The sequence below is a fragment of the Delphinapterus leucas genome, chromosome 13 (genome assembly GCF_059928025.1).
Source record: "Delphinapterus leucas isolate spDelLeu-1000000601 "Yukka" chromosome 13, BTC_Dleu_Yukka2, whole genome shotgun sequence".
In the NCBI taxonomy this organism is placed as follows: Eukaryota; Metazoa; Chordata; class Mammalia; order Artiodactyla; family Monodontidae; genus Delphinapterus; species Delphinapterus leucas.
In genome coordinates, this window is record NC_143141.1 from 33745247 (window position 1) to 33769439 (window position 24193).

Here is a 24193-nt window from a genome sequence, read left to right on the forward strand (position 1 = left end):
CAAGGGTGATACTCCGAACCACGCCCCCTTAGGTGCTCAGGACCACAAGCCCCTGCTCCCACCTAAAGGGTTCCCAGATGGGGTCTTCCTCTGCACAGGCTCCACATCCTAGGAGCCCTCAATTATTAAGGAATCTGCCATCATCTCTTCTGCCGTTTGTGCGTGTGTGTGTGCACGTGTGCATGCTCTCGTGAGTATACATATTTGCACACACTCACACATGCCTGTGCACTCTCCATTTCTCAGGAAATCTAAAATTGCAGTTTCTTTGAACTCATTCCCCTTGGCAGCGCAGATCGCCTTTGTTCTCCAGACAAAAAGGAAAAGAAACGAGACAGAGGGCTCAGAAGAGGCGGGGAGAAGGAGAGAGAGAGGGAGCCTGGGCCAAGGAGCAAACAGAGGAAAAGGGAAATGCGAAGGGAGAGCTGGACAAGGGGAAGAGAAAGGCTCAGGAAGAGGGGAAACAGCAAGTGACAGACAGAAAGACAGGCTGGGAGCTGGAAAGAAACCCTCCCCTCCACCCGTTTAGGACCCAGGTCTCCCAGACACCAAAGCCTCAAAGACACAATGCAACAGTCCCCCTTCCCAACCAAGAGCCCCTGGAGAGGGATGCTCCAGGTGGGCAAACAGCCTGGGGGAGGGGAAATCTTGTTGCCCACCAAACTGGCCCCACGCGGTGACACGCACCCCCAGCCCGAGGCACTGCCACCTGGACCCCCAAAGAGAGCTCAGAGTCACCTCTTCCAGGAAGCCATCCCTACTGTCCTCCATCTGCTCTAGGAGAGCTCAGCCCGGGTAGATGCCTTTCACCTCATTCATGACACTGTCTCCCACACAGGCGTGGGCTGTGTGCTGGCCGGAAGGCAGTCCCCACCGAAGAGGCCGTCCTTGCACCATGCTTCAGAGTCACTCGCCCCTCTCCATTCCCTCTCTAGCCTAGGCCCCCATCACCACATCTGTCTCAAAGGCCTCCTAGCTGGTCTCTCCTGCCCCTCTCTCCCCACTCCACACCTCTCTGCAGCCAGACGGCTTCCTAACACACCCATCTGTCCTCTCTGCTCCCAGCCTTTTGAGGGCCCCTGTGGCCAGTGGCCCAGAAGCTAAGCTCCCGGCATGGCTTTTCAAAGCCCTCCAGGATGGCTGGAGCGCCCTTCACAGGGATCAGGCCGGGAGTCTGGAGGGGGCTGAATGAGGGATACCAGGCAGGAGCTCGGCCGCAGCAAAGAAGACAGAAAAATCTTGCTAAGGCGTCAGGCTTCCAGCAGGACCAGCGGCAGCAGCAGCAAGACTAACCTGCCTCCACCCCGCCCCTGGGGATTCTTAAAACCAAATAGGACGCAGGACCTCGGCATGAGTCTTAGCCTTCAAGTGCAGGGGAAGAAAGAGGCTGAGCTATGGGCCCCAGGGCCTGGGCGGGAGCCCTCTGGGGATGAAGGGGTCACCAGGTCACCTTCTGGGGCGGTTCCCTGGACCAGCTGATCCTCCATCCATCCTACTGGGCCTGGGACCCTTTGAATGTGCTGGCCCAGCCCTGTGCCCAGCAGACCCCCAGGACTTGCTCTCCTCTGGCCCTGCTGACCCACACCCGCCTCAGCCTGTGGCCGGCTGGCCCTGCAGCAGGGCACTTGGCCCTCGTCAGGCTCTGGCCCCAAAGCTGCAGATTTTGATTTGCTTCCTGACAACAAGACCACAGCCAGATCCCTGCTCTTGGAATCTGAGCCTTCACTGTTATATATTACAAATCCAGTTATTAAGGATTTTAACTTTTTTTAATAACTCATCCCTGGGCTGGGTCTTCTTCAGAGCAGGCTGTGGGTTTTGGCCACAGAATGCTCTCAATCAAGAGAGAGGGCTCCGTGCTGCTTCCCTGGACAGGACTCTGGTCCCCTTTCCAAATCGGCAGTCTTTCGCAACTGCAGCCAGAAGCAGGAGGCTGCCTGTCAGAGCCAATTGCGGCCAGCTCACTTGGCGGACCCCACCTCGGTCTGGGAGCTGAAGGAAGTGAGGTAAGGGGCGCGGGGCCGGCGGATCCCACATCCTGACCCTGCACTTCAAGTCCAAATTGCACTGAAAATGTCAAATGGCATTCGCTCGCAGCCTGGGGATTCCCTGACGGCAGGAAGTGGCTGCCCTTTTCCCACCCCCATCTGACCAGGGCTCTCCTTCCTGTCTCTCTGCCCAGGCCTTTGCCTCTGCTCACTCTTGAGGACCTGCTCACAGATGTGCAGGAGGCCATAAGGAAATGGGCTTCTCATCCCGCAGAGCAAAGGGCATAGCCTTGCTCCATTTGGATGCAAACCCCAAACTTCTCCCAGAAGCTAGGAATCCCCAGCCTGCCCCATTCCCTAAAGCAGCCAGGCCCCAACCTGGTGCTTGGCCCCTTGGGCCAGAGGCACGTTCCCCACCTTCTTCCTAAGCGCTACGACAATGTTCGGCTAACGTCACCTCCACCAGCAAGGCTTCCTTGACTACTCTGGCCCCTTATGAACATTTTATTCTTGAAAACATGCCACTTGGTACTCAGCCAGTTGAGACCCCTGCTGTCCCAGGGGTCTGGGCAAATGTGGCTTCCAACATAGCAGCAATCCACCTAAGAGCCAGATTCACACCAGGACACACCCCAGGCAGCCCTGGATCCACGCAGAGTGTGGGAAATTAAATCCAGACAGGGGTCCACGTGACAGAGGCACACTGGAGTACCAGGAACCAGGAAGACACCAGGGCATGGCCTTCATCTTCCCTCTGCCTCTGCCCACCTATCCCCAGCCACAGGCCACAGCTGTGAGGGGCCAGCTCACCTCTTCCAGGATCCCTGATGTATCCTGCACCTGGACCACACCATGGGACAGTCCACATCCAGGAGACGGTGGAGGGAGGAGAGGAAGGAGGGTAAAAGTTTACCGTTAGTGACAAGGACAACTAGGCTGGGGCAGAGATCAACATGCCAGATGTCTCCCTACAAGGAGCAAACGGAAACCACTTCCCATCTAGGGTGAGGGTGATGTGCTTCCCAGACGCGCCCTCTACGTGGTCCCTGAGAAAGAAGGTACAACAAACGTTGATGCAGAGGGAGTGGTGGGAGAGGCCAAAGCATAAACCTGGAGCCCAGGCATCTCTAGAAGTGACAGGAGAGAGGAGAATGACTAACAGACAGGTGCTGGGAAGGTCCCAGACCCTGTGTAACAGCCCCAGGAGGCAGTCAGGCCTGAATCCCTGGAGCCACTGCTGGAGATGTAGACTTGGAGAACCAAGGAGAAGCAACCTACATGCCCAGGGCTGGCAGAGCTGAGAGCAGAAGCTTGGAGCACACAGGGAGCAGGAAAGGGAGAGGGAGAGAGACTAGAAGGGGTGGGAGGAGAGGCAGAGGGTGGAGTGGGGGCAGGGGGCAAGGAGGGCTTGTACTGTAAGGACTGTCTGCAGGTTGCCTGGGCTCCCTGCCTCGTAAGGGGAGAAGCACCCAAACAGAGCCCAAACGACCACTTCTCAAAGCTGCAGCTGAGCCTGGCCGGGCTGAGGATTCCTGAATCAAATTAGCCTGGGTACCAGTAAAAGGTTTACATTTTTCATGACCCCCAGGAGAAGGAAGGGGAGCAGGGCAAAGGGAATGACGTCTCCATAACTAGTAGAGGAAATAAAACCGGATATTAGTGGGAACACTGAGTTGGGAACTACGGTCTAAATCAGAGCCTCTGAAACGTGAGCGCGCGTCCGAATCCCCTGCAGGGCTCGACAATGCCCAGGTTTCTGTGCTGCCCTCAGAGTTGGCTTCACAGGTTGAAGTGGGACCCAAGTTTGGCGTTTCTAACAATACCTCGGGTGATGCCACGCTGAGAACCACTAGCCTAAGTCGATGGTTCTCAGCCCAGGCTGCACATTCAAACCTCCTGGGCAGCTTTGAAAGATACGAAGGCCTGAGCCACACCCTGAAAGATGGGATTTCACTTGGTCTAGGGTGGGGCCTGAGCACTGCTGATTTTTAAAGCTGCCCAAGGGATTCCAACATGCAGCCCAGCTGAGAGCCACTGGGCTGGATGACCATGAGGTCCCTTCCATCTGAGTCTGTGATTCTTGGACTTCTCAGGGGAGAAGGGCAGGGAAGCCAGAGCTGGGCAGGGACCCCAGCCCCTACCCACCCTGCCCCTGCGGCCCCAACCGAGCCTTGCTTGGCTTGAAGGCAGGATGGTGCTGGTGTGCGCCTGCTCCCCTTCCTAGCCTGGGAGGGGGCTGCAGACACCAGGAGGGGGCAAGTTTGAAGAAGCAAAGGTGAGAGCGAGACTTACCTCAAAACCAGGGATATGGTGGATGGCCGGCTGGGTGAAGAAAAAGAGCTTTGGTTAGGTGCCCGTCACCCAAGGCCCCACCACCTTTCTGCCCTGGCCAGGTAAACACATCTCCAACCACAAAATGACACTCATGGAATATGTCTGTGATCAGACAGTCCAGGGATTTGCAGACTCTTCCTTGGCGGACTAGGGACTCCTGGGAGGTGCCTGGTAAGCGAGTGCAGGGGAAGCCAGGTTGGCAGTATGCCGTGTCCCCTCCAGACACTTCGGCCAGAGTAGCCTCACTTCTAGCCGGCTTCCATATTAGGGTTCACATCACACTAAGAGCAAGTTTGAAGATGGGGCTCTAATCCAAACCCCTTATTTTACGGCAGGGAATTGGTTGGCTGAGGCTACGGCAGAACCAGCACTGCAACAGGGGTCCTGCCCTCACCTGTCCCTGGAGTCCCCTGCCCCGGACAATCAAGCACCCTAGCCAGATCACAGAGGTCCCCCTTCCAGAAACCACGTCAGGATATAACCCAGAGAAAAATACGTCCAATGGCCAGAGGACTCAGACATAGTAACACAGTTCAGGTTTCTGCCCCAGAAATCTTCGATTGTGTCCTGATTTGGGGCTCAGAAAAGATGGGCAAGACCGGTTCCAGCAGGAGGGCCCCACATGCAGAGGTGGCCCTTCAGTGCTCTCCACTAAGTGCAGGCCCTTGGTGGGGGAAGAAGAATGCATCTAGGCCCCCTCCCCTCTATCAGACCATCCCCTACCTGGGCCCTCACCCTCCACCACCAGGAGCTCCCTGCCGGGCCTCCTGGATCTGGACGTGGACCAGCCTCACCTTCTCTCTCTGGATGAGCTCAAAAGAGGCCAGCAGCTCACCCGCCGGCTGGTTGCCCCTGGTCAGCGGGAACCAGGCCAGCCGGGGCATCCGTTCCAGACTCGGCTGACAGATGCAGCGTCCCATAAACTCATCTGCACCCTAGACCGAGCATAGAGAAAGAAAAGTCAGCGTCCCCCAGCCCAGGGTTCTGGCAGCCTCAGAGCAGTCACCAGACCTCCATCTGGCCTCCCAAACTCGGAAGGGCTTCAGAAGTCAGGGCAGTCCCTGGTGCAGACGGTGAGCTCTGCTTCCCGTAGGGGGATGCGAGGGCAGCATGAGAGTGGCCTCCTGCCACTGTTGTTAATGCTGAATTCCCATCATGTTCCACAAGTCCCTTTGTATGTCCAACTAGCGTTCACCTTGCCTTAACGTAATCAAGCTCTAAGCCCATTGGACACGAGAGTGACAGCCTCCTAGCATTTCTTCAATGCCCTCAGCAGGAGAGGTGTTTGACATTTCCCAGGAATTTGTATCTCCTGTTCATTTCACCTTCAAATCCCCCCAGTTTCCACATGGGGAGACTGTGATCATGCTCATCAAATTAAATGAGTCTTGTTAAAATGATGTTTTCATCTTATCATTCCCTTTACTCATGAGCCTTCCATGGCTCCCCACTGACTAGAGGATAGAGTGAGCTTGCAGACCGGTGAACTCCGACCCTGTGGTTAGCTCTCCCAAGGGCGGGGGCCGCAGACAGAACCTGGGTCTCAGCCAGATGATGCCACAGCTGTTGCAAGCCTTGGTGGCTCACCCAAGGCACTCATCTGGAGAAACCCAGGCCAGGACTGGGAGGCATCCCTACCTGCAGTCACATCACTGCTGGGGACATTGCCAAGAGCCATTCTGGAGTGGCCACCAGCTTCTGCATAAATGCCCACGCCAGCGGGTGGCAGCCCAGCAGAGGCCACTCAGAGTGCTCACCAGCCACGGCACTGGCAGGGGTCCTGGAGGCTCCTCTGGGCCCATTGTTGCCCTCTAGTCGCTGGGTCCTGGAGAGGCTCGGGGAGGGGAGTCCTCACAGAGCCCAGGCCGCCAGGACAACAGGAGCTCAGGGCAATGGTACAGCCCCGTTTGACTACATTATCAGTGAGCACAGCTCTGCTCTCCCCCAGGACCCTGGGGCCCACCCACCCAGAAGAGGCCATGGCTTTCTACCCCGGGATCCCTCCCGGGCACTGGCCCAAAGGGGACAGAGTACCATTTGTGAACGAGGAGGTGAGGTGCCACTGGGAGAGAGAGGCTGTGTCCTGCCGGCCTCCCGCCCGCCCTGCACCAGCAGTCACACCTGCTTCTGCAAAGTCTCCTGGCCCTGGCCCCCCTCCAGGTCCTGCCACCTCCCGCCTCTTCCTGCCCCAAAAGCTCCAGGTCCTGAGCTCTTCCCCCGCAAATCCCCAAAAGACCCTTCCTCCAGCTGCTCGGCCCCCACGGAGCCAGCTCTTCCTTCTAAGGGCAGAGCTTACAGGTCAGCCTCCCCAGCCCAGGCCCGCATTGCCCACCGCCAGCCAGTGGGGCACCCTAACCAGCCTCACCTTCCCCCAACCCCTGGTCACCACACTCTCCCTTCCAGTCATGGCAACTCTTTCTGGAAGCACCTGTGAAGCCCTATCCCCTCCCCCTTTCATCTACTGCCACCCCCAACCCAGGTAGGGCCTCTTGGCCACACAGCCCTCGGCCGACACAGTCTCTCTCTTCCAACAGCATCCCACCCCTCCTTTGTAACATGTCGCCCTGACCCCGCCACTCTCTCCGCTCCCCTGGCCTCGTACTCCTTTCTCCTCCTTCCCTGCCTGCCTTCCCCGTCCTTCCATCTCCCACTGGCCCCCCGTGCTGTGCTAACACCCCTGCCTCATCCCAACACCCCAATCTCCCATTTCCACCAGGGCCTGGGTCTTCCCACAGCCCCTCACATTCCAGCCCACAGCCCTCTCCCTCCCGGGAACCTTTCAGAGCTGTGCTGTCCAATACTGGAGCCACCGGCCGCCTGTGGCTACTTAAAGTTTAATGGATTAAAACTAAAACACAATGAAAATTCGGTTTCTCAGCACACACGGCAAGTGGCCCTCGTTTGGGGGGCACGACCACAGAGCCTTCCCGCCAGCACAAGCGGTTCTGTGCTGTGCGACAGCCCTGCAGAGAGGGCCCCGCCTGCACCTCACACTGGCTCCCTGGAGGAGTCCCTGCCTGGTGGTTCCTGAGCCCCGGCTCCCACCTGGCCGGGGAACCCCACGTGAGGGTCCACCCAGCCCAGCACAAGTGCTTGATAACCGTGTGTGGAGTCAAAGCAGCCCTCGGATGGGGAGAAGGGACCGACCTGGGGTCTTATAAGCAAGTTAGAGACAGAGAAAACCCAGGCTCCTGACCCACAGCCAAGCACCCTTGCCAGATCTGTACCCTCTCTCTGCTGTGGGCACAGCACACATGGTGGCAATTCATTTTTAATTACTCTAAAACAGTTTTCACCACTGCCTGTGGGGTTGGGGGAGAGGCCATCAGCCCCAGCCTTGGGGAACTCCCATCTCGTTGGGGACCCATCCCTCACAGCAGCATCTCCCCTGGGCCCTGGAGGGGTGGACAGTGAGGGCTCGGGGGAGGAAGGTAGGCACACTCACATAGGTGTCGTGGTCGTACAGCTCCACCACGATGCTGGCCGGCTGCTCGGCGATGCTGGCCAGCTCACCGAAGATCTCGATCTCGTAGAAGATGAGTGTCTGGTCCCAGGTGGGGTTCAGGGTGTTCTTCACCACCACCGTCTTCTGGCTCTGGTGCATGAAGGATACGATTGCATAGGGATCTGTGTGGGCCAGGCACAAAGGGAGACGGGACACAACAGAGACCGTGAGAGTCGCCCGTTCAGGAGTCATGCAGCCACAAAGCTGGAGCAGAGCTGTGGCTGCCACTCAGGAGCACCGACGTCCAGGCTGGAGCCCTATCCTGGGGGTACCCCCCCACCTCCATCTTCCGTGTGGCCAGCCGGTGGCCACCATGGGGAGATGGGACCGAGGTCCCGGAGAGTGGGCGCAAAGATCCAGAGAGCTTCCCTTCTGGGCTCTTTCCTGGGCTGGTTGCTGGAGGCAAAATGAATAGATTGTGCATTCATTCATTCATTCATTCATCCAACAAGCACTTACTGACTGAGTGCCTTCTGCATGACAGGCCGGGGGCTAGGTGCTAGGGGCTGAGGATACATTTGGAGCAAAACGGTAATCTATACAAACAAACATAAAATTACAATTTCGATCATGCTTTGAAGAACACATATGAGGTGCAGTGGCGTGTGAGAGAGGGATCTGGCATGGCTGAGTCTGCATTTCAGCAAGCTAACTCTGGCCGCCACCTGGAGAAGAGACTGGAGGGGGCAGAAGTGGGTGCAGGGAGACCAGTTATGAAACTACTGCAGGGGTTCAGGCAGGGAGGGTGGTGGCTTAGATGGGTGGGGGCACTAGAGAGAAACAAAGGGATTCAAGGGCTATTGAGCGGTGGGGGGGTGTGAGGGGAACCCTAAGATCCCTGCAGCTCCCTGATGCCCCCAAACTACTTTCCAGCCTATCGGCCCCAGCCATGCTAGCCTGGGACCCACCCAGGAGGCATTCCCTCTGCCTGGTCCCAAAGCATCACTAGAGAAGATTCTAGGGCAGTGGTTCTCAAATGTGAGCATGCAGCAGAGTCGTCTGGAAGGCTGGCAGAGACTGCTGGGTCCCACCCTCAGAGACTCCTTCATCGGGTCTGGGGTGGGGCCTGAGAACTGACATTTCTAACAAGTTCCCAGGTGTTGCTAATGCTGCCTTTCAGGACTACACTTGGAAACCAATGCCAGAGAAGGTCCCATGGGACTGAGTGCATGTAATTTGGGACAAGAGCAAAGGGCTCGGAGGAGGGGGCTCCTCCAACTTCTCTCATTAGGGGGCAGGGTCCAGTTTGCTGCCATTTTGTAAGACTCGACGTGCCAGATGCTGCAGGCATGTGGACAGGGAAGTCTGGGGATGCAGGAGGCTGGCAGCTGGATGCTAGATGTCTGGCAGGGCTGAGCCCAAATGCTCTATCACATGCCCTATACCCTTGGCAGCTTCTCCATCCTGTAGCACCTTGTATCCTCTGCACCCTCCAGGGCAGCCCCCACGTGACTCAAGAGGGCCTCAGCGCCAGACATCTAGAGCCGGGGTGTCCAACTGCAGTCCTGGGGCTGAGATGGGGAGATAGCTCTTCCCCACAGAGGGGAGGGGAGCAGGCCAGTCTCTCCCTGGCCATCAAGAGTCCAAGTGGCATGCCACAGCCACTGCACAGGAGGTGGCAGAGTGGCTATTGAAGAGGTGGGAAAGTTGGAGTGGGCAACAGGAGGACTTCCATCAAGAGATGGAGTGGGGGACAGGGTCCAGGATTCTGGCTATTGCCCAAAGGGCTTGTTTTAAGGGCGGGGGGGGGCGGGATTCATGTTAGGAAACAGAAGCTACGGGCACTCACTGGCCGAACAGTGCTGGGTTTGCCCAACAGGAGGCCGCCACCAGGCTAGGACCAGCTTGCCAGCCTTCAGGCACAAAAACAAACTGGGGTCAATCTGGGAGGGCTTCCTGTAGGAAACTGGTTTTGAACCTGATTCTGGAGGTAGAAGAGGGTAATGGGGGGCCCTTGGCAGAAGAAGGGGCAGGGGAGACATGCCCACCACATCTTGCCACGCCCACCAGGTGGGAGCCTCCCTGGCATGGGGCTCTCCTTTCCCATGCACCAGCCTGGCAGGGCTGGCCCAAGCCGTTCCCTTCCTGGCCCTGGCAGGGCCCAGCGGCGTCTGTGCATTTAATGAAACCGTCTGGCTGTGATACCATCAGCTCCAAGCTCGGCAGAGAACCTCTCCCCGGTTCCAGTAAGAAAAAGAGGGCGCGTTCCGATAAATAAAACCATATTCGAGAGCCAGCGAAAAAGCCCCTTTTGTTCCCGCCCCCTGTGCTTCCCAAGGCTTTATTTTTATAAGCGCGCGGGCCCCAGACCGACCGCGTTTACACAAAGATCACAATTGCACATTGTGGCGGCCATGCACGCTGTATTGGTGTTGGCAGCGCCCCCCACGCTGGCCCCCGAGCAGGCGACTCCTTCCAGCAGCCCCATCAGCGCAGGCAATGAGCTCAGCACTGGGGGAAAGGGAGGGGGTGGCTTTCAAACAAAAATCACCCAGACCCACACGCTCGCCCCGCCCGCCGGGGCAGGGGGGAAAACACACAACAAAGGCATTGTAAGGAGCAGGCCTGGAGGCCTGGGGCCTCAGACACTGGGCTACTGTGTGCTGGGGCCTGGCCTCTCCCCGCACAAGGCCCAGCCCCTCAAAAAAAGAGAAACAAGGGGGGTGGGGTGTTGCTGAAGCAAGGTGGTCAGATGAAGGGGAGCCAGACAGACCCACAGACACAAGCCTCTTCCAGGAAAGCCAGGAGGATGGAGAGGCAGATCCCAAGGAGAGGTTGAGGGGAGGGGAGAGGCCAGCTCTTCCCAGAGCCACTCCAGTAGGGGAGGGCCAGCTTCAGCCCTCCGGCCTCACCTGCCAAGCCACACGGAGCACCCCCGGCACTGAAGCTGGATCGGAGCTCTGTGAGGACCACAGGCTGCCCTGGGAGCTCCAGCCAAGAACACACAAGGGTTCTTCTACTGGACTCCATCACCACAGGAGGCCCCAGGCAGGTGATTGCTGGACCGGCAGCCCTGTGCCTGATCTCTGCTGTTCAGGCCTTCCCGGAGCTCCAAGAAGGACCCTTCTGCAGTCATAATACGCTAAGCTTCCCTCATGGGCCCTCCCTCCAAATGCTCAGACCACAGGGCAGCTGTCATCATACCCCTCGTCAGAAGAGGGAGCTTTGCCCCAGAAAGACCACCAGCCCCTACTCACAGGTGCCTGGGGCCAGACTCCCTGACTCCTGGTCAGTGCTCTTTCTACCTGCCACGAACATGGGAAAAGGGCCCTTAAGACAGGGTGGACTAGACTGCCGGTAATCAAGGCATTGCAAACAAAAACTGCAATACAGCAGTATTTTTCCTATAAAATTAAGAAAAATTGTTTAGATTTATAAAACCCGGTGTTGGCAAATATTTGACGAAATAGGTACTCTCCTTTATTGCTGGAAGCAATTCAGCAACCCTTTAGAAAAGCAATCAGGCAGTATGACCTGAAAAACATAAAACTGTTTACACCCTGTTTCCCATATTTCTGGGAATCATCCAAATGAACCATAAAGCTATATGAACAAAGATGCTCGCTCCAGCATTACCTGCAATCCGTCATTCGTCCACCATACAGTTATTGACTGACCCGCATATGGTAGGTAGGCACAGTGCTCTGAATATGAAGGTGTACGAGACACGGTCCGGGCTCTGAAGATCATGACTGCTGCTTGGAAGTGTTAACTAAACATCAGTTACAATACAAAGCGATGTGCAGCTTCACGGGGGAGCGTTCAGGGCGCTAGGGGTGGGGGTACGCCCTGGAGTCTGGTGGCGTCAAGTCAGTACCCCCAAAGCGGTCTCCAACCCCGAGTCTCAAGAATAAGGAGGTAACCGAGGTGGACCAAAGAGAAGAGGGTGGCCAGGCATGCAGCACAGCACTGGCAAAAGCACTAAAGAGCACTCAGGGAACAGCAAGTCTGTCTGAGGGGAGGAAGGTAGCGCCCCGGGGCCCCAGGGAAGAGGACGCAGGCGGGCAGATCACAAACGGTCCTGGACTCGCGCTCAGCGAGTTGGGCTGAATCCTGTCCATCAGAGTTCCCCAAAATGTGCTCTTCGCAAGGCGAGTTCTTGGGGAATGAAGGAACGCTAAACACGTTCAACAGACTCCTTTCCTGCAGCCACCCCAGCCTTCAATGCCCCCGTGATTCGTAAATCGCTAAGCGTGCAGTGTTTCCCAGTCTCTCTCGCTCAGGAACCCTTTTTAAGTGGAGCATTTCACAAGCCTCCAGCACACCTTGGAAAACAGCTTCTTAAGCTCATTGGGAGAATTCCCCCAGCCAAAGCCAAACTTAACAGAAAGCTGTGCTTCAGAAGAGGGGGTGGGCTCGGACTGGAGTCCAGACAGAGGAAGCCCACAAGCAAGGGCTCCCCAGCCCCACCCAAGCCAGAGTCTGGATCTGGGGTAGACGAAAGCACTGGTCCCCACGGAGGTGACTTCAGCTGTGGGCCAACCATGGTTCACCAGACCTCACTGTGGCCTGGCCTGGCAGCAACGCCCCTCAGGACCACCCAACTAGCACACAGCTTTGACCTCCCTGGAACCATGAGGCCGGCAAAGAGGGCACAGGACCTTCTGCTTTCTTGGCAGACACTCTACCCCCATAAATGAATAACTTGGCATCTGACCTACTAGCCTTCTCTCATCTCCTTCGTTAACCAAGTGGGGCCCCTGAGCCCACTGACCCATGAGACTCTCAAGGAGGAGTTTCTGGGTGCCTCAAGCTAAGGGCCATGCCCTGGAATGTGAGCTGCCCAAGGGTCCTCCCTCCTGGCGGCAGCTCTGTAAGCAGAGCTTATGGCTCCCTCAAACCACACCGGCGGTCGCCGGCTGGGGGTCGAGGCAAAGCAGAATTCCCTGGAGTATAACAGGGCAAAGGAGACAGCGCACTCCCCGATCCCCTTTGAGAAATATCCGTCTACAGGGAAGAGCAACTCAGCTCTGACCGCTGTTCACAGCCACAATGCTGCCCAGTAGATACGGCACTGAGGACAAGTGATTTCTAAGTCCTCTGGAGTCCTGTCTTTTCTGTTCAAAGTAGATCCAGTTTGTATTCCAGATGCTCACCCAGCAGTGGCAACCCTATCCCAATGTAAGAGGAGCCATTTGAATTAAGCATCATTTCACATTTTTTATACCTAATCACTATGCTGGCCACACACACTCATAAGCACACAAGCACAGGCCACACTCGCCCTTCCAGTGGTCCAGAGAATTGATGCCGGGCCTCCACTCAAACCCCACCCAAGGCAAAATCCTCAGGCAGCCTGGATGGCAGTGTCTCCACAAGCCTCCCTCCCCGACCGAGTTCAGTGTTATTCAACAAGTGTTTCCTGGACAATTCCTGTGTCCCCCACACCTTCAGCCAAGGAGAAGAAATAGAGAGAGCACTGGCCTTGTGGCAGCCCCAAGGCCCACCACACAAGGGACTAGCAGAGGGCACAGCACAGGGTCATGGGGGCCCAGCTGGGGAAAAGCCCAGGGCAGCAAGGTCAGAGCGCTTCCCAAGGAGAGCCTTCTGGGCTGCAGACGCCAGCAAGCAGGCTGGAAGACGACACCAGCGACAGACTCTGTGCCGGACCCTCCCCAGACCCCAGACATTCCTGATTCACACAGGAGTTTCCTCTGAGAAATGCCAGCCAGTGGCCACGCACAGCCTCCAGCCACCTCAGGGTCAGTTCCAGGGGAGAAACTGCTTCGGTTTAGGGTTTGGGAGTGAAAATAAACACTCTGGGTTTTATAGGTTCACCCGTGTTGGCTGCTGTTTTCCTTTCCAGCAGCCGCTCAATCAGGCCTTTCATTCAGAAGCCAGCGGCCTCTGAGGAAGCCCTGGGCAGTGCCCTCAAAGCTCAAGGGATGTTTATTTGGGGGAGGGGGTGGAGCTAGGATGGAAAGTGTGACGTCTCCTTCGGCCCCGGTACCAGGCTGACCCTGCCTGCAGTCCCCAGAGGTGCGGGTCCCCCGGAGGAGCACCCTCCCTGCAGGGTCCACCCCCAGCCCGGCCAGTGGAGGACAAGGGGCCCTCGACCTGCACCCCACTTACCCACCCCACACACACAAACCTGCCGCCTGCACCCCGACCTCTCACACCCTCCCCCGAAGGAAGAGGAAGCAAGACTGTGAATTAGGTCACTTCTCTTCTCCTTGGGGTAAGTGCTGATTGTCAGAAAGCATCCTGGCCAAGGTTCCCAGGAAGTTGCAGCTGCAGAGATCTCCCCCGCACTCCCACAACCCCCCACACCCCGCCACCTGCCAATCCCCATGTGCTTGTTGCTCCATCCACCCTGAGCCTGGCTGCGTGGGGCTAGAGAAACAGTCACTGAGAGGAGAGGAACACGAGGAAGCACAGCTGTCCCCGGGTCGGGGAGGAGCAGGGTCCAGAAAGGAGGACGGGCGCCTGGCCGTGAGCTGAGTGCCATCCTGTGAACAGGAGGTCACTCCCATAGAAGAACTCAGGTCTACTCAAGTAAGTAGCAAGCACTTGGAGTGGGGTACATCACTTGTCAGCTATTTTAACTCAAGCAGTTTAGTTTCTTCATCTGTAAAATGGGGATGTTCAATGCCTGCTTCACAGGACAGTTGTAAGGGATACATGAAAAAACGTCAGCAAAGCGCCTAGGCTCATAGTGAGCACTTAGTAAGTGCTAGTTCTTTAGAACCTGCTGCAGGCTCAAGGGTAAGTCAAGGTCCCTTCCTGGAGGAGCTCAGAGTCATGGCGGGAAGAATATGACAGAGGTAGAGGGCAAGTGATCTATGCAGTGGGTAAGGACTCTGAGAGAGGTGCTGGTGAGGTCCTGGCCAGGTGCTGAGGAAGCAACAACCAGCTCAGCTTGGGGAAGAGTCAGAGAGCATCTGGGCTGGGTCTTGAAGGATGAGTAGGAGTTCACTGGATTAAAAATAGGGAGGGAAGGCATTCTAGGCACTGAGCACAAAGGCCAGAAATGTGGAAGAACTAGACAAACGTTGACGAAAGTTGGTGCAGCCAGAGCTAGCAGATAGAGGGGAATTAGGGAAAGATGAAACTGGTGAGATCCAAAGGGGTCAGATCACGAAGGGGTTGTCTGCCAGGCTAAAGAGTTGGGGATTTACCTGTTAGTGTCTATGTCTGAAATCAGGGGAGTGACATGAGCAGCTGTGTCTGGGGTTGTGTGGAAGGTCACAGCGAGGCCAGGAGATGACTGGAGCATTCAGATAAAAGGGGCAAGGCCAGTGTGAGACGGCAGCCACGATGCAGAATAGGAGGGAACAATCTCCAAGACAGATTCAGGAGCCAGAATCAACAGAACTGGGCACCTGACTGTTAACCAACCTGATGGGTAGTAGAAGCGCATTGACATGATACTAAGACTAAGGTGGGATGTAAAGGGGGGCCTGGATCTGGGGGAGGGGTCCCAAGGAGTTCAGCTTGGACAAGATGAACTGAGGTGCCTCTGAGGCTTCTAGGGGAGACATCGAAAATGTGGCTGGACATAAAGGAACTAAAGACCTGGAAGCTTCCCCAACAGGAGTGGCTACTGGGCTGCCTGGGGGACCCCAGTGCCCAGAGAAGAGAACACACACAGAACTCTCGGAAGCATCAGGCTTAGAGGGTAGTAGCTCAGTAGGAGCAGGTAGGGCAGCAGGAAGCTGCAGGAGACCAGGAGAGAGGGGTGTCCCAGGGGCCAAGGCCAGAGGGGCTTTCAGGAGGAGGGGATGGTCAGTAAAACCAAAACCTGCAGAGGGGTCAAGCAGGCCACCTGACAACCAGGAGGACACGGTGACCTGACTGCAGCCCTCACCTCCACAAACCCAACAAACACAGCACCCCCCGATCCACCATAGGAGGAGCCTGGGCCATGTTCCCTGTGGTCTGAAGGCCCGATGACTCTGTTCCCAGCCCTCAGTCCCTGGTCCCTGGCTCTCCTCCCTCCTCCCACCTACCAGAAAAGGAGTCCTTGTCCATCGCAGGCAGATCCCGGGCCTGGTACATGTAGCAGCGTAGATGGTAGCGGTTCCCGTCTGCACCAAGGAAGAAGCAGATGCCAGCTGAGGGGCTGGGGGTGACCAAGATCTGGGGCTACAGGGGAGGACAGAGGGTGTCCCTAGAGGGGACAGTGCACAGAGGGGCTGGATGGTAGAAACGACACGTGTACGCAATGCTGGAGTTAGCTGCTCTCAAGATCAGGAGAGCAGACCACAGCCCAAAGGTGGACCCCCAAGTGATGTGTCCTTGGGCCTGGTGACAGCTGGGGAGGTGGCAGAGGAGGGGGAAGGAGTGGAGGGGTCACAGATGATGGGGGCAGTGAGAATGCACAGCGCCTTGAATGCTGGATTTCAGGCTTAGAGTTCACACACACACACAAACCAAGAGACACTGACCCACTAACAAAACACCCAGACTCAGTCCTCCTCAGCCCCCACGTATACACCTGACCATGTGACCCACACAAACAGGAACGTCAGGCTACACACTCAACCGTGTCACCCCGGTAGGCACCTCCAAACGTCACTTACAGTCAAAGATGCAGGAAATCGTGGGTCTGTTCACGCCAAAGCTCAAGGTGGAGACAGACTTGGAATCTTCACTCCTGTCGTCCACCACGCCGCCCTGGAGATGGAGAGCTGGTCACCGCAGACTCTGACCCCAGAGCCTGGGGGTGGCAGGGAGGCTGGTTCGGAGAGTCAGGTCCCCAGAGTCCTTTAGACAAGGCCCCTCACCTGCCCAAAGCTCTGATTTCACTCCAGGGCAGCGCCTCCCCAGACCCCAGTGTTAAGTCCACAGGGAAATTCTCCCTCTCTAGTGGAGACCAGACAAGCCAGAATGGGATTTTGAGCTGTTCCAGCCTAAGAGGTTAGAGTTTGCTAGAAGGAAGGACTTGAAGGGGCTCTCTGAGAGGGAATCCAGTGGGGATCTGCCCGGGCTGATGAGTTTAGGGGAGCCCGAGTCTGGAGGGCCCTGTCTAGCATCTCTGTCCCACCCAAGACATGTCTGGACACGGTGCTGGTGCCAGGGACACACAGGCACTTAGCCGGGCCCCCAGCTCTGGGGAGAAGTTGCACTGCATCCTCCACTGTCTCTCATCAGCTCCCACCGTGCTGACGGTCAGAGGAGGTCTCAGCCTGAGGACAGGGGACAGGAGTCGAGACAGGGTGGGTCTACACACGGCCTCAGAAGCTGTGTGTAAACCTTGCCCTTGTTAGCGCTGGGCTCTAACCACTGGGCCATAAACAGCCTCCTTGGACCAGATGCCCACCTCCTTGGTGCACTGCTTCCCTCCACCACCACCTCTGCCACACCGCAGCCCCTCATCAGGGATGAGCCCCAGCGGGGATCTCAAGGCCCCCACAGAAATTGAAAATGTGCCAGTCACATGGCAGCCCGTCCTTCCAGACCTGGCTTTCTGTGATATCAGCTCCACCAGCCTCCCACGGCAGAAGCCCAACAGAGAGACTGCCCGCTTCCTCTGCAAGCCCTCCCCCCTCCCCACACTGTCACCTGCCCCAGTCCCTCGCCAGTCCCTCTTCCCAACACACAAGCACGCACACCCTTGAAAGAAAACCCCGGCCTCCCCTCCCGTGGCATTTTCACCCCGCCCAGGCCCACCCAGAGCAGCCACTTCCCAAGGCCACCATGCCCCCCACCTGGCGGCAGCCATTTCCCAGGAGTCTCGACCTCTCCCCAGGCCCTGCAGCTACATCGTGGCCCCACCCCCCCTAGATGTACGGCCACCTAGGTGCTCCTTCTCTCCAAACCATGCCCACCCTCAGGGCCTAGCCCCAGACCTCCAGTCCAAGAAGCTTCCCTGGGTGCCCGCCCGCTGGCTTCCGATCCGCCCGAACCCAGGACCAGAACCAGCTGCATTACCCACACTCAGCACCCGGCTCCCGGCCTGAAGCCCTCCATGGCTCTCGCCACCTGAAGGGTCCTGGTCAGACCCCCAGTGACCTGCTCCACCTTCCCCCTCCAACACCAGGGCTTACTTCCCCCAAATCCAATCGGGCAGGCCACGCTCCCCAAAGCTGGCCCAGACATGCACCTGCTCCCAATGCAAACTCCTACCGTTCCCTGCCAAGAATGCTGGTCCTCCCCCAAATCAGCTCATCTTAGGACACCCAGGGAAGGCCTGCCCTGGTCACTCTGGGTCAACAAGGAAACGCAACCTAAAGGTAGGCAGTCATCCTCTGCTCCATCCCACAAAAGAGCCCATAAAACATATACGGGGAAAAGACATGTGCATCTGCTCTCCCAGGGGACCCACTGAGGTCCGGCTACAACTGGGTGGGCTCTGGCTCCTAGCACAGGACACCCCACTTTCTGACAGGAAGATACGGTGAGCCCCCCCCCCCTTTGGCCACAATTTCAACACAAGCTCTAGAATCAGATTCCTTGGGCTCCAGCTACCATTTACTAGCTGTGTGACTTTGGGCAGGTTGCTTAACCTCTCTGCACAAGTCTCTATAAATTTGGGATAATTCTCCAGTATCTATCTCAGAGAGTTGCTGGGACTCTTAGGAAGATAAATCACATGTTGTGTTAGCACACCACCTGGGGAGGTCATAAACCATGAAGTTACTAATTGTGCTCAGGGGTGGTATTCATATACCCCATATTTGTTCAAAATTGTTCCAGGAGCTGGAAAAGTGGACATTTCAGTGCAAAGTCACAGTCCTGGGCAGAAATTAAAATCAGTCAATCAAACAATCAACCTCTCTCCCCACACACACACACACACACACACACACACACACACGCATGCACACACACACGCATGCACACACACACACGTGCACACACGCGCATACACACATGCACGCACGCACACACACATACACCCACACAGAAGAGCAGGACAACAGGGAGGGATGCCATACTACAGACAGGTGAGAACCCAAAGGCCACAGCAATCTTCCCTCCCGGCAGGCGTGGGTCCCGGGCATCCTGGGTTCCCGCCAGGAGAGGCGCTGGGCCCAGCCTCACAGCTCTGGCCCTGCCGCCACCCACACCAAGCCCAGCAGCTAGTAGCTCTGGCCGCAGGGTCTATGAGGCCGCACGTAGAGCCGGAGCTGGGGGCCCAGCAGGCCACCCCAGGCGTGAGGTACAGGGACGCCAAGGAAAGCAGGTCAGGATGCTGGAACCAGGGTTCGGCCAGCCCCCAGGTGCCACGAGGCTTAGCGCAGGCAGCTCAGTGCGCCTTGGTCGGGGGGAGGGCAGGCTCTGTAGCCCCTCCACCTCACCCTGGCCACACATATGCCCCACGCCAGCAAGTAGGGCACTGAGGTGAGTGCGGGGAGGGAAGCCGCCTCCAGCTCCCATGGGCCCCGTGATTTCTCTCTCCCACCAGGTGCCTGCAGGGACCTCCACGCTTGCGGGCTGCCTCCAGGGCACATCCCCACTCAGCGCGCACCTGCTCCAGGTGGCCCCCCCAGCCGCGTCCCGTCAGCAGCGGTCCCACCCAATGGCCTCTGTCCAGGGCTTTGGCAGCACTTTCTGGGTCTCTGTCCAAAGGCAGGGCCGCCTGCCTGTGATAAAAAAAGGTGTCCCCCTCCCTGGGATTTCCACAAGGCTGGGGCCAGGTACCTCAGGCCCGGCTCAGTCCTGGCCCACAGCAGGCCCTGGCACCGAGAATGACACCCTTCAGAGGCAGAACCAGCGCTCCCTTGGAATGGCCCTAAGGGGCTGCCAAGGCTCTTCCACCTGCCCTGTCTCCAGAGGAGGGGCCCACAGCCGCTCCCCCTGGTCCACAGGGCCTCTGTCCGCCCCCACTCCCATCCGCCACCCTTGCGTGGCCTTGCCTCCGCCTCCCTTCCCTCCCTGCTCAAGGAGACAGACAGGGGTTGCTGGGAAGAAGCTAGGAGAACCAGGACGACACACGCACCTAGAGTCCCCAGTAAGTTCAGTCCCGCCAGAGGAGCCTCAGCCCTGCAGTCAGCCAGGTTCCCAGGCTGGACAGAATTCCACCCACACAGCAGGCCAGTGCCTTTACATCCTCTGGCCCACTGACCTTCCCGGGGGGGACCTGGGCTCTCCACGAATCCCCTTCAGACCTTAGGAGCAGAGCGGAGGCCGGCCCCTCTCCCAGCCCGGTGGCAGCCCCTGCGTTGAGTCTCCAGCAGTCAGGTTGCTCACCCCCAAACACCACAGCCTGCTGCTTCCACACTCAAACCAGCTGAACCCCCAGGGTCCCCTTTCTCGCCCTCAGGCCTCCTGCACGTAGTTCTCTCTGCCCTGCTCTTTCCCTGGCTTTTTCCTCAGACATCCAGTCTCACCTTCAGGGTCACCCTGCAAGGATGAGTTAGGTGCGCCTCCCGTGTGCTCCCACAGAGCCCCAGATTTCCCCCCTTACTGCATATATCACCCTCCATTGTAAATACCTGTTCACTGTCTGCCCCTCCCACAGAGCTTTGTGAGGTTCCCCCCATGCACCCAGCATCCAGCAGAACCCCGCACACACAGCGGGTGCCCCATTAATAATTAGAGAATGAGTGAATGAATGAATGAGCACACAACTTTCTGGGGAGAGCTGATGACAAAGACCAGCCCATCGCCAGGTCAGGGGATCAGCCTGCGCGTTAACACAGATAATCCAATGTCACGCTTTTTCCACTCTGAAGCATATTTTTGGCTTTCACACGTGGACATACATGGCTCACGTTTGGGAATTTCTCTCAAAGCAAACAATGAAGTCTCATGAAAAGATGATTTGGGAGCTTCTGGGAAGCATCTCCCTCCCGTCAGCCCGTCCCTCTGACATGCCACTTGTGTTTATTGAACACCTACTTTGTGCCAGGCCTTTCCCATATTCGAGTTGGAAAATAGGTATTGCTGCTTGTGGAGACATAAAATGTCACCTCCCCAGAGAGGCCTTCCCTGACCAAAGGTCAAAAATCATGTTCACATCCACACCGTCACATATCCCACCCCACACACCCCAACCCCACATAATAGCCCTGTCTACTCTCTTATTCAGCTTTACTGTTCCTCATAGCACGTATTACCCCACACATTTGCTATATTAACGTTTTTGTTCATTGTCTCTCTGGCTCCATAAGGGCACTGCTGTGTCCCCAGAACCCGCTACGATGCCTGGCACACAGAAGCCCTTGGCAAATACTTACTGATCAAGGAAAAAAATCCAAGTTGAGCCCCAGTCTCTGTAGGTGCCTCTCCTGTCACATAATCACCCATTTTCTGGAGGGAACTGTCTGGGGCTAAAGGAACTTTCTGGGCCGAGCCTGACTTGAGGGAAGCACCCCCTGAGAAAGCGATGATGTTGGCAGAGGGGAGAAGAGGGGGTCAGTGGAGACGCAGCAGAGATGCTGCCCTTAGCATCTACCCTCACAGCAGAATCCTGCCGACACCTTACCACCTTACAACAGGGACTGTTACTGCCTTTGTTCTCCAGACGGGCAAACTATGGCACACAAAGGTCAAGCCACTTAACGACTGCACGGAAGAAGAGCGGCCTGCAACTCCCTGACATTGCACAGCATGTGCATAGAGTAGACGATCAGAGTGACTCATTCATTTTACAGACCCTGAAGCTCCGACATAGAGAACATCAGGCTGCCAGTCCCCGGGATTTCGGGCTCCATGTCAGGCACCAGGAAGTGGGGTGGGGGGCAGGTGCCTGGAGCTCACAGTGTGGGTCGGAGGAGGGTAGCTGGGGGTGCCTCGGGGAAGCCTGAAACTCAGATTCCTCACTGTAAAGTGGCCATCGTGGTAACACTCACCCCGATGGGCTACTGAGGAAAATGCAGGGGGTTTCAGCCTTGGCACTATTGACATTTGGGGCTACATAACTCTGCTGTGGGAGCTGCCCTGTGCATTGCTGGATGTTTAGCAGTATCCCTGGCCTCTACCCATTAGATGTCCATAGCTGCCCCCCTCCCTCTGCTGTGACCACCAAAAATATCTCCAGACATTGTCAAATGTCCCTTGGGGGATGGGGTGGGGGATAGAAATTGTCCCCAGCTGAGAACCACAGGTGGAAATTAAAGGAAACGTACCCACAGCCCTTGACAGGTCCCTGCACATAATCAGCATTCAGTGGTGCCAGTTTCATTCTTTCATCTCACCAGTTTCATGCTGAACAATACCTTCCCCCGCCTTAATCCCTGCCCTCTGGCTTTAAGTTTGGAATTCATCACCATCCCTCTGCCACAGGACCTTTGCACTGGCTGTCCTCATCACCTGGAATGCCCTCCAGACAAGCTAACTTGAGCTCTTCCCTCAACTCAGTCATCACTGAGGCTTGGACACTTCCTTGACTGCCCTGCCTTTATCAGCAGCCCCTACCCAGCCTCTCCTAGCATCTCTCCTGCATCCATCTTTCCATGTGTATAGGTAAGGCATGCACGTTCCTTTATCCCCTGCACCTGACCCCAGTGTCTGGCACTTAGTAGGCATTCAGTGAAGATTTATCGCATGGAATGAATCACCAGCATCCCCGCCCTAAGGCATGTGCACAGCACTCAGGCCTAAGGTCCCAGGGAAAGGGACAGGAAAGTGTGCATCAGACAGCATCTGACCCTGGGGCTCAGGGTCAGATGCCACCAGAGAAAGAGAGAGTGATGTGGGCTCACTTACACCCCAGGATGGGGCCATTTGTGGGGTGGAATGGAACATGGTGGGCCCTTGGAAGGTCCCATTCAGGAAGGTTTCCCGGAGGAGGGGAAATAAGAGGGGTGCTGGAACAGGGGCAGCAGTGACACGCTGGAGGAGGCCTGCCCCCCCAGAGCTTAGGGAAGGCTTGGCTAGAGGGGCAAGGCTGGGGCAGGGCGAGGCCGGGAGCAGCGGGGCTGGCTTCCTTCTGCTCTCACTTGGAGCCCTGAGCAGAACCAGGCTGCAGGGGTAGCTAACGGTCTGGTTTCCACCCACCCACCCTTCACCCCCACCCCGCACTCACACTCTTCCCCAGCCCCAGGCCAGGCTCGGGGCATTGAGTTTCCCACAGTCACATTCCTACCTCCATAGCTCATGCCGATGTGACTCCCAGGCTGGGGCTGGCAGCCACGCAGTCTGTGGCCACGCACTTGGTCTTGTGGCTAGCTGTGGGAGGGACCCTGCTGCTCGCCCAAGGGGACTGGGGGGCCTCCAACCCGCTGTTGCCCCGCTGGCAGCCACGGCTCCCTGGAGATGCCCGAGCTCAGGAGGGTGAGGAACTCTCCTTCCCAGGGGTCCCCTGAGCCAGTGACCAAGCCCACCTTTTCTGCTGAGGGCTGACATCCCGGGACCCTGGCCGCCACACAGGGAGGAGGTGGGCAGGTTCTGGGAAAACAAGGAGTCTGTGAAGGGGACTCCTCGACCCACCTAAAGTGGATCCAAGACCGAGCAGCAGACCCCTGGCGTTTCTGAGATTCTTTCTGCACACAGGCTGTCGCACACAGGCTCTCACACACATGCCTCCTCCCTCTGGCACTCCCACACGGGGCCCAGAGGTCTGGTTCAGGATCTATAAAGCAGAGGCACGGAGGAGACAGAAGGGGCCAGAGCAGAGGAGGACGCAGCAAAAAGACACAGGCTGAGCAGCAGGGCTGAGTAAGAGGGGGACAGAAACACAGAAGCCACACTCACGGCGGTCAGGAAAAAATGGAACCTCGGAGGTAGCTCCAGGGGCCACCAGGGCACGCCCTGCCCCAGCGGAGTCAAGCATATGGGTTTCAGGGGCCAGCCACCCTCCTCACCTTACAGGAAGGACTCAATTCCTATGTCTGATGGATCCAAAGAGCACAGGTGACAGAGCTGACAGGAAAGGCGCCACTATGGGGGGCCCCAATCTCTTTCTTTATGTAAACAAGATCAGAGGACCCCTGAGAGCAGCAGGTGCTGGAGCTGGCTCTCAGGGCTCACGAGAGATCATTAAATTTCCAGCCATTTGCAAGCCATTTGTTAAACACAGTCACTTGTAAAAATTAAATCAGATAAATTTGTAACTTCAGAAATTATTTCTAAAACAAAGGTGATAAATATTCAAACGCATCACTTCCAAATTCTTCCACTACCTTTTACTGTTATCTTGCTCCCAAGGTGATTTACATCTAGAGTATCTGTGAGGTGGAAGTACTATATAAACACTATATAATGGTGTGCTACTGCCCATCTCCTCCTATCCCCACATTTTGTGATCTCACATTGAGACCTTGCAATTGGCCATGGCAGGGATATCTATACCATATGAGCAAATGCTACAAGAAGAGCTGGATTTGTTCTCTGGATTTTTTTCCGGAGAGCCAGTTGTTAAACGTCGACCAGCACAGGCAGGCCTCGGGTGACCTGCCAGGATCTCTTCTTCACCATCAGCTCTGCTGGGACACCCAAATAACAAATGACAATGTAGAGAAGAGTGCTATGAACCTGT

At 56.8% G+C, this 24193-nt stretch overlaps 1 protein-coding gene across 1 annotated transcript in view; it reads right to left on the minus strand.

Moving 5' to 3' along the window:
• DYSF (dysferlin) overlaps positions 1-24193 on the minus strand; it is a 199741-nt gene that overhangs the window by 79152 nt on the left and 96396 nt on the right. The window contains exons 30-35 of the mRNA XM_089922488.1: positions 16350-16443; positions 15777-15854; positions 7768-7949; positions 5117-5257; positions 4281-4310; positions 2799-2828 (exon numbers count right to left, since the gene is read on the minus strand). Coding sequence (XP_089778614.1) covers positions 2799-2828; positions 4281-4310; positions 5117-5257; positions 7768-7949; positions 15777-15854; positions 16350-16443 — 555 coding nt within the window. The remainder of the gene's footprint in view (positions 1-2798; positions 2829-4280; positions 4311-5116; positions 5258-7767; positions 7950-15776; positions 15855-16349; positions 16444-24193) is intronic.